General features: G+C 34.8%; 1 protein-coding gene across 1 annotated transcript in view; it reads right to left on the reverse strand.

Annotated features, from left to right (window-relative positions):
- LOC132725365 (inter-alpha-trypsin inhibitor heavy chain H3-like) overlaps positions 1–10,949 on the reverse strand; it is a 28,834-nt gene extending 17,885 nt beyond the window's left edge. The window contains exons 1-2 of the mRNA XM_060710465.1: positions 10,833–10,949; positions 9,958–10,650 (exon numbers count right to left, since the gene is read on the reverse strand). Of these exons, the coding sequence (XP_060566448.1) occupies positions 9,958–10,650; positions 10,833–10,949 (810 nt within the window). The remainder of the gene's footprint in view (positions 1–9,957; positions 10,651–10,832) is intronic.

Genomic DNA, 10,949 nt, shown 5'->3' on the forward strand with positions numbered 1-10,949 from the left:
ATTTGCCTTTGAATGTCAATGACTCGTTTAACATTCGTTTAAATTTTAAAAATTACCTTTTGTTTTGTTTACCTCCCCAAAAAATGGTTTGAATTATTTCAATTTTTTTTTAAAAAAAAAGTTTAAAATTTTGTATAATAAACCCAATGCTTTGATTTAAAATTTTTTCCCCGGGTATTAAGCGCTCTTAAAAACATTAGCTTTATTGAAAAGGTTTTATTTTTTATTTTTGTTTAAAACGGGGGCGGGGGTGAAAAAATTAAATTTTTGATTAAATTAAAATTTATATTTTTTGTATATTAAAGGTTAAAAATTGTTTTTTAAATAAAATACAAAAAAAAAAAGTTTCTTTTTAAAAAATTATTGACCGGGGGGGAAAGGCCTTTTAGGGTAAAGACCTAAAGATAAATAATTGATAATGTAAAAATTCACGGGTTTAAAAATACCCGGGTTTGGGTTTTAAATATAGTATTTATAGTCAAGAAGCGACTTAAAAAGGGTACAAGGGGGGGGGCAATTTTGGGGGGGTTGGGGGGGTTTTTTTTTATTTTTAATTCCTTATGTTTGAGTCATTTGTTTAATTTCCCGTACCTTTTCAGTTAATTTTGTAAAAAGGGCCCTTTAAATTTCCGCTCTAGCCCCAGTATAAAGGCATCGGATAAAATAATCTGGTCCTTGGGGAAGGCAAAAATTTCTCTTGGGCCAAATTAAATTTTGGACACTGTGTTTTAAATTAAATTTGGGCTATGCTACACTAAATAAAAATTAAAAAAAAACTTTAGTTGCCATGACCCGACGGCGTGTTTTTTCGGCGAAATGCGTTTTGAAAAAAAACCCCTGAAAAAAGAATATCCGAATAATTTATGTTTTTGTTTCATAGATATTTTTAAGTTTTTTTATAGTATGTTTTGGACCAAAAAATTTAATAGTACGTCCCTTGCCTCTATAAACCATTTAATAAAAAATAAAAAAAAAAAATAAAAAATCGGTTTGGAAAAAAACAAAGGCAGCAGGAAATGGGCTCGCCCCGGGAAAACCAAAATAAAAATATTCTTTTTTTTGATGAAAAATTTTCTGAGAAAAATGTGTTTGTTTTTTCAATGCGATCGCTGAATGTTAGGGCCGCATTTTTATTTTCGGGAAAAAACGTATTCTATTTTCAATAAAATCAAAATGAATTTGATTTAAAACAAATTTTTTAAAGAAAGAAGTTATTCACAAAAAATTTTTTTTAAAAAATTATTTTTAAAAAAAATTCTGCCCTTGGAAAGGGCCTTTGTATCAAGAAAAATGCAAAAAGGGTTTAAAAAGTCACAAAAACAACTTTCCCTTAAAAAAAAATTTTTCAAGTCTAAAAACTTTCAAAAAATTTGTAGACATATCTACTTTTTTTTAATTTAATACTAATTGCTCTCTTCTTCTTTTTTGCTTTTAAAGAAAACAAAATTTAACAGATACTTTATGGGAAGTTAAGATTTGACTTTGTTCGGGAGTTGTCTCTTAGAATACCAGTAAATCTAATTACAAAACTATTATTATATACACACAAATGCATGTATGCTTCAATTTGAAAAACCCGTGCAAAATACACACCTGACCAATATCAAAATTTATTTCCTTTTGTAATACGTTACACGTTCAGACAAATATTTACGCAATATACTACGAAACGCGTGGGAAATAATTTAAAGTTATGCCTAACTAAATAAAAATAAACAAATCTCAGATTGCCATGACCAGACGTGCCGTGTAGACGACGATTAAAAAAGAGGCGAGCTGGTGATTATAAATTTAATTTTTTTAGAAACTGCAAACCCACTCTCCCAAAAAATCCAAAAACGTACCTATCTTTTTTTTTTTTTCGCTCTTCCCTCTTCCGTGCCTTTTCCCAAAACCCCGGGCTTTTAATAGGTTGGCTCAGTGTTGCGCCGCCAACGCAAAGGAAAGCAACCCCAAATTAAATCTTTGCGCCCCATTCTTTAAGCCCAGAAAAAAGAACCCCTTTTTAGCCTGGTTGCTTAAAAGGCCTTGTTTTTTTTTATATTTATGACTTTTACCCCGGTCTAAAAAACGGGCCCAAACAAAAAAAAACTGGGAGATAAAAGGGTTGCCGGAAAAATTAAATAACGCCGAAGGGATTTTCAAAAGGGGGAAACGGATGTTTTTTCCTTTAAAAAACACAACTTCATTCCCCCAATGATATTGGGCAGTTTTTTTTTTACGGGTTGGGTAAACTGAAAAGATTTTCATTAAAAATTTTTATCATTTCCTCCCAAAATTCCCGGGTTTCATCATACCCTTTAAAAAACAGGAAAAACCCCTAAGAAACTTTTCAATTTTAAAGTTGTTGCTTTAATGTTTTGTTCCCCAAAAAAACTTTTAAAATTTTCGATTTTAAAAGGTCCCTTTTTTTTTACCAGTTTTGGCGAATTCCCCCTTCCCCTGTTTTAAAAAATTTTTTTAAAAATTGTCTGTTGGATCTGGAAAAATTTCGTTAAAAAAATGCGCCCCTTTTTAAAGAAAAAACAATTTTTCTGAAAATTCTTAAACTATAAGTTCTTTTTCAGTTCAAATATTATTGGCGAAAAGGGCAAAGAAATGACCTTCCTTTTAAAAATGCAAAAAGTTTCCCATTTTTTAAAAATAATGAAAAAACTTCATTAAAATGGGATTATCATTTTAGAGTTTCACAAAAAAACCACCTTTTTGTGGTTAGATCTCCAAAAAGAATTTTCTGTTAATCCTGTTTTTCGACTTCATTTGGGTATGCCCTTTTTCCAACTAAAATGAAGAAATATAAAAAACAATTTTTTAAAAAAATTATTTAATTGCCGCAAAAAAAGCCAAAAGGAGGTTTTAAAAATCCCTTTCTTTTTTCTCCTTTTGTTAAAACCTGGCTGAAAACAAAAATTTTTTAACAAACAAAAGGGAAAAATTTTCCCCCTGGAAAAAATTTGGCCAAAAGGGGGATTTTCCAATTGGGAAAAACAACCCCTTTAAAAAAACATTTTTTAACCCTTTTTCTTACGAATAACTTCCAAAATCAAACTGGGCGGAGGGGAAAAATCCCGTTTTTTTCGGCCAAACCAATTATTATTTTTAAAAGGAAAACAACACCTTTAATTTCCAGGACACCATTTTCCTAGAATTTTAAAAAAATTTAATTTTTCAAAAATTAAATGACAAAACAAAACGATTTCCACCTGTTTGTTGTCCCCATTTATCAATTTAAAGTCTGAAAAATAGATTCTAAAAATTGACCAGTCATCACAGTCGGAACATCTGCTAAGATAATCTATTTTCAGTATTATCTCCCCTTGGATAACCATTCTAGGAAAAAAAGAGATTATATTATTATCTGAAACATAAATCAAATTCACCTCTAATGCGATATCATGCAGGAAGTATGGCTGCTTACTACCAATTTTCAAATTGAGTGCTAGCATTTTTGTTATCTGTATGTGCGATGAACTGTACTTTTTTTATTATGTAAATCGAGTCACATTGACTTTTGCATCACACGATACACAGATTCTAATTCTCTCCACACTTTCAGAACTCAACCAACTTCCTGTTACCTCACTTCCTGCGTTTTTTCAATGAAAACCACCAAATCCTAGTTCACTGGCGTCAAACAAAGACGTTGGCATACTCTAAACATCCAGCTACACTGGCGTCACAGTGACGTAAGCCTGATTATCAATTTTTTTTTTTATCTAAATCAAATTGTATTCAAATGTCTCAATTTTTCTTCGCCAAAATATCATTTTTCTCGCAACGCCTCAGAAGTGATTTTTGTACGCGGAGCGGCCAGCTTGCTCTTGAAGCTTACACACCATACAATGACCTTTGACCGTAACCTAACTGTATTGCCTATTAACAGTCTGCATTGAAATGAGTGACCTACTAAACAGGCTATTTTTTCTCACAGGTACAAGAGTCTCTTTACAAACTTTCAATATGAGTTCGTCAAGCAAATTTTCTGTTATACAGATTCTGTCTGAGTAACTTTTTAAAATACCCTCCAGACATTTACCATTTCATAACCTAACCAAACTGCATACAAAACAAGGCAGCCAATGACACTTATCGATCTGCTAGTAAGAACCCAAAATCAAGCAGATCTTGTCTTATGAAAGATGCCAGGGGGTTACTTAAAAGCGGATTCGTAAGAGCTTTCTCCGCCCAAAACATATCTAAAAAACAAACTATTTTGAACCCCATTTCTCTCCATTTTGTAACACACGTTCTTAAGACTTTTTGTAAAAATGAAAAACCAGCGTGGTTAGAAACACCGAAAGGTTAGAACTTGATAAACGTAATAACGTTTTTAAAACCGTTTTCCGACCAAGCAAAGCCGAGATACGTCGATTGTGCTCGGGAAAATCATTAATGGTGATAAGCCCTTTAATATCGAAACTAAATAAATAGTCTCCCTTAGAAAAAAAAATGGTCTTTGGCAATTTTTGAATCATTTTATTTTCATAAAATACTTACCTGACATTACCATTTAGGATTTCAATTTCGTCCTACCTTTTTGAACTCGCTTAACCGGAAGTGTGCATTTGTTTACATCCCATAATGCATTGAAACAAATAACTTCCTGAAAGTTTTAACCAACCAGAACACACTTCCGGTATTCCCACGTGAAATCAGTTTTCGTTTTTTGCGCCTACCGTTTAGGATGTACTTTTTGAGTCGCTTTACTAAAAGTTTTATTTTTTATTTTACGGTGGTTATTGTTGTGTGTTGGATTATGGCTCAAGAAGCAGTGAATTGCGTCTTGGAGCGCGAAGAAGGAGAGATTTCTGATAATTTTTCGCCAGGCCATGGTGACCGATAATGGCGAGTCATCAATGTTTCGGGCTAAATTGCCGCATAAGAAACAGTCGGATCACGGTAAAGAAAAACAGAAACGTAGATCCAAATATGACATTTTAGAGGAAAAATTTAATCAGAAATTGGAATCTATTGATGACAAGTTTGATAAATTATTCAGTCTGTTTCAATCTTCGAATATTCGGGATACTTCGCCATGTACCGATGTGCAAGAAGATGAGACCCTCGTAACGTAAATTCTCAGCAGATGTTTTATCTTTATGCGGGGATAGTACTTTAGGTTCCGACACAGATTCGGATAGTGACAGAGATTTTCACAGAACACGTGTTCAGAATTTCTGTTAGAAAAGTTTCGGATTCAGAAAATCTCAGTGAGCATACTAAATTGGGACTGTATGAAATTTTTGGTGAGGATGCCAAAGTTTTATCAGAGAAGGAAGATGTTGGTATTACCTTAGACCAGTCTCAAAAAGATGTCTTGTATAACAGTTACAGGTGTAGTACTCCTTTATTTTTGACTTCATACAATGAAAATGTTCTTGATATGTTTTCCTGTTAAAAGTGACACTGAACAATTTTTACAAGTGCCGCCAGTGGATCCTTTGATAGAAAGTTGTTTGATTAAACGACATGGTCCCAAAGCAGCATTTTCCTAGCTCTAAGATAAGAGGTAAATGTTTATACTCGCAACCTTATAAGACTATTGAAAGACTTGCATATAAAGGTTCTCATGCCGCTAGATTAGGTATTGTTATTCAGCTGTATTTACAACAAAGCCTTGGTGATTTACTTAGTTTTGTTCAGTCTGACAGTTTTGATAAGGATACTGCAGAAAAGCAAATTAAGGATGTGTTTTTCTATGGCCACTAAGGGTTTTAGATCAGCTAGGAAGAGCAGGTGCTTTTCATCATATTATAAGACGTCATGTTGCTATGTCTGATACAGCTTTGTATGAATTACCAGATTCACAAAAATTCCTCAGTTTACCTTTGACAAATGACGGTTTGTTTGGTACAGAACTTTGAAAATTTATTAAAATCGAGGAAAGAACAGAAAAAACAGGTGGATGATTTGGTACATGATGTTTAAGAAGAGGGAGTTTCTTAAGAGGAAGCCTGTTTCTTCTACGACTGTTCAAGACGCATCAAAACGGCCTTGTTTTTTCGCAAAAATAGATCTGTTTCCTCTGATAATTTTCGGATCCCCAAGGTTCCAAGAGCTTCAACCTCAGGTTACAATAAGCAGGGAAGTGACAGAAAGGCAACTTCAGTAGACCTAGTGCAACTGAGTCCTTTCCACCAAGGAACTTTGGCCGAGGACGTGGTAAAACAGATCGCAAATGACAAGGTAAACATTATAGCAAAGTGGCCGCAGATACCTGTTGGGGCAGACTAAAACACTTCCTGCCTGCTTGGGAAAATATAACTCGAGATCAGTGGGTTTTAGATTTAATAAGAAACGGTTACAAGCTAGAGTTTATTCAAAAACCACCTTTATTCAGGTATATTAGAAACCAAGGTCAATCAAAAAGAACATTCTTTAATTCATACAGAAATTCAAAATCTTTTAGACAAAAATGTCATCGAAATAGTTCCAAAAAAACTCAAAACACATCACGGTTTTTACAGTACGTTATTCCTCGTCCCGAAAAAAGAACGGAGAGTTACGTCCTGTCATAAACTTAAAACCCCTGAACAGGTATCTGCAGAAAAAACATTTCAAAATGGACAACATGAGGAAAGTGTTAAATTTAGTTCGAAAAGGAGATTGGTGCATAAATCTCGATCTAAAAGATGCATATTTTCACATAGAGATTTTCAAGGGGCCACCGTCAGTTTCTTCGTTTTTGTTTCCAGTCAGTTGTGTATCAATTCAGAGCACTGTGTTTCGGTCCGACTGTGGCTCCTCGAGTTTTTTTGCAAAGTAATTGCTGTAGTAGCATCTCATCTACGCAAACAAAGTATTCGTCTTGCAACTTACTTAGACGATTGGCTTGTTCTAAACAGTCTAAGAACACAACTTTTAAAAAATCGAACAGTCCTCTTAAATCTCCTTTTCGAACTAGGTTTCAATGGTGAACAAGAAAAAAATCGTATTTGTTACCTCTTCAAACAGTAACGTTCATAGGGGGTCTTTTCATGTTGAAGAAAGGGATACTTTATCCAACAAAAGAAAGGATAGTCAATTTACAGAAGGCAGTAAGACAAATTTTACAGGGTCATTGCACAGCCAGACATTATCTTGTTTTGTTAGGCATGATAGCATCTTGCATAGATCTGATTCCCAATGCCACGGTTGTTCATGAGGCCTATCCAGCTTCAATCTGTTACAAAACTGGAGTCCCTCGAGAATGACCCTTTCATGCAAGATCCAATGTACACCTTCTTTGACTCCTCATATGCATTGGTGGTTACAGGAAGTGAACATTCTGAAGGGTTGTTGTTTTCAATACAGCCATTCAAATGTTATACTGACCACAGATGCAAGCAGTTCATGGGGCTGGGGTGTCACATGAACAACCGTACTGTGCAAGGCCGTTGGTCTCAGATAGAACGTCTACAACACATCAATTGCCTGGAGATGGAGGTAATAATTCGTCCAGTCAGTCATTTTCTGCCTCTTCTAAAGAACAAGTCAGTTCTGATTCGAACCAGATTCGAGCACATGTGTTCAATATATCAATCGCCAAGGGGGGACAAAATCAATAACACTTTGTCAAATGACTTGGAAGTTGTGGGGGGATGTTAGCTTTGAGCAACAAAATATTACTGAGGGCAGCCCACATTTCAGGAAAATCAAACATTTTAGCAGATCTTTTGAGCAGGGAATCAGTGAGGGATACAGAGTGGTCTCTGGAACAAATCAGTTGTGATGTCAATATTCAATCTTTGGGGACATCCCCTGATGGATTTGTTCGCAACAATTACAAAACATAAAGACACAACTGTTTTGCTCATGGATTCATCACCCTCAAGCTTATGCCTTGGATGCCCTGTCAATTGCATGGCAGAAACATGTTTGCTTATGCGTTCCCGCCTGTGCAGATTTTGCATCGTGTTCTGTCACACTTACAACAATTCAATTGCACTCTGATTCTAATAGCATCAAAATTGGCCGAGACAACCTTGGTATCCAGTACTATTACATTTACTAGTAGCAAACCCTCTTTGTCTACCACTGCAGCCGGATTTAGTGTCCCAAGGGAAGGGCAAAATTCTTCATCCAGATCTTCGAACACTAAATCTGACTGCATGGCTTCATACGACCGATATTTCGAAAACAGAGGGATTTTCAGAAAAGTCTAGGAAATTGCTTGCATCTTCCTGGAGAAGGGGAACACAAAAAGACTATAGGTGTAAATTCAAAATTGTTCTGTAATTGGTGCCGTGAACAACAAATTAATCCATATGCAGCATCTTTTAAAGGACTGTGTAAATTTTCTTGCATACAAGTTTCATCAAGGTACTGCATATAGAACTATTTCAGGGTATAGATCAATGTTTTCGGCTGTCCTTCCTTATGTAGACAAAGTTCCAATTGGGCAACATCCTCATGTTATTCGTTTACTTAGAGGTGTATTTAATGAAAGGCCACCAGTTAAAAAACTTGTACCTGAATGGGATCTTCTTTTTGTTTTAGGTTCGCTGAAGAAGGCACCATATGAACCCCTTTGTAAAGCGTCTTTTGAAGTTTTTTAAACATGGAAAACGTGTTTCCTGATAGCAGTTACATCATTTAGACGTTGTAGTGATCTTTAAGCTCTTAGGTTGGGGGAAAGTTTTGTTAATGTGCAGAAAAAAGGTATAACTTTTATCAGGCCAGGTTTGTCAAAGCAAGATCGGCCAAATCACAAGCCTACTCCTATTTTCATACCAAGTTTTCCGGACAACAAGAAACTAGATCCCAAAAGATGTTTAGCTTTTTATTTAAAAAGAACAGAAAAGTTTAGAAATAAGTCTGGACAGGATATTACTCAGTTATTTTTATCCTCTAAAAAGCCACATCAACCAGTTTCATCTCAGACAATATCTACATGGATTGTAAAAACGATAAAACATGCATATTTGAGTAGTGAGAAAAGTGTTAAATCTATTAAAGGTCACTCTACCAGAAGTTTGGTCCTTCATGGGCTCTTTTCAAAGGGGTATCTATGACGGAGATTATGGAATCTGCTGACTGGTCTAGGGAAACTACATTTACCAAACATTACTTGGCGGATTTGAATATTAATTTCATTGATGTTTAAGACAATTAGAATTGTCTTGTATAATATATATACATATATATATTTTCGTTTTTTGCGAGTTTGCAAGGTTATTTAAGTATATTTTTGATCGGATTTGGAGGGTATATTATATTTTGGTATTATACACATACCTACAGATAAGGAACTGTTAGTATTTGTACAGTAAACAGTGTAAATACAGTGAGATTTGTTAATACAGTGGTTATGTTCATATTGGATTGAAACTTATTCACGTAGTTTTGACATACCTAATGAATTGTTCCAAGTTTGGATTCTTCAGAGGTAAGTTCTTTTAAAATTTCTTTATTGTTATTTGATGTTTAAAATGTTATGGGTGGATTTCAACTTGAATCTCCCTCCACCAGTAATTATTTAACTGCTTTATAATCAGATATTAATCCTAAATGTAATGTCAGGTAAGTATTTCATGAAATAAAATTGAAAAATTTGTATTTCAAGTTATAATTTTATGAATAAATACTTACCTGACATTACATGATCCCTCCCATCCACCCCACAGATTTCAAGTTTCCATAGGGCCGTTAGGCGCAAAAATAGAAAACTGATTTCACGTGGGAATACCGGAAGTGTGTTCTGGTTGGTTAAAACTTCAGGAAGTTATTTGTTTCAATGCATTATGGATGTAAACAAATGCACACTTAGGTAGGACGAAATGAAATCCTAAATGTAATGTCAGGTAAGTATTTATTCATAAAATTATAACTTGTAATACAAATTTTTCAATTTTCATAACAGAATTTATACTTAAACAGATCTAAATTTAAATGTCTGCAGTCCAAAACAAGTCTTTTCTTGCCCTGACGATTGCAAGCTACAGTAAGAGGATTTACTACTATCGGAGGCACACGTACCTCTCTGATACAACCTTTTAGCAATAAATTTTGAATTTCCTTTGAAACAAACGCTGTATTATCTCGAGCAGATTTATTATTGTTTAATTCTACAGAAGTAGGAATCTTTTTAAAAGGTAATTTATAACCATTACGAACTATATCTAATATATATTCACCAGCGCCTGCTGCTTGCCAATGCTTATAAGACGACCTCAGTCTACCTACCGGAGATACTAATACATCTCCATTATCGCTCGTTATCGGTACTGATTTACTCAACATTTCAGTTTTGTTTGACAATTTTGTGTCTAACAAAATTTCATTTTCACTCACCCCGGAGTTCAATTTACTACAAGAAAATACACTATCAAAATGACTTATCTGTATATTTTTGTCCACTTGAGACTCAGTCTGTGCCACACGACAATCGACACGCAAACAGCCAGGTTTCCTGTTGACCATCTGTGCCTGTGATCTCGTCCCTGTTGGTGGTGTAGTACCGCTGGAGGGGTTACCGGATAACGAATACGGAGCATACCGTCTGCTTCTCGTGCGTCGCTCCCGTTGAACTTTACGTTCTGCTTGCATCTGGGCTTTATAAATCTTTTTCTCATCGTCAGAATTGTCTGCGAGCGGATGAGCTTCATACTCATTAACAACATTCCAACCGTGTTCAGACGAGTCTGTCAGCTTTATACATTTTTGACGATGCTGAAGAATATTAATACCTTCGGAAATCTTGCTTATGGCGTTATCTGCAGCCTCGCAGTGTGTACTTCTACATAAGCCTCGGCATGACGCAGCTTGTCAATAACTTGACTGTTAACTCTGTACTGTTGTTCATGTCCTTTTTTCTGTATATATAATATAATATAATATAGTATATGAATAACTGATAACTGCGACTGAGATAATTCCTTCTGTGTGTCACTCATACGCTGCTCAAAAGTCTCAAACTTGCTATTTATTAACGCTTCTATTCTAGAAAGCATTTCTTTTTCTTCCTCCAT

Source organism: Ruditapes philippinarum, unplaced genomic scaffold (assembly GCF_026571515.1).
Source record: "Ruditapes philippinarum isolate M1 unplaced genomic scaffold, ASM2657151v2 ctg77_1_1_1_1, whole genome shotgun sequence".
Classification (NCBI taxonomy): Eukaryota; Metazoa; Mollusca; class Bivalvia; order Venerida; family Veneridae; genus Ruditapes; species Ruditapes philippinarum.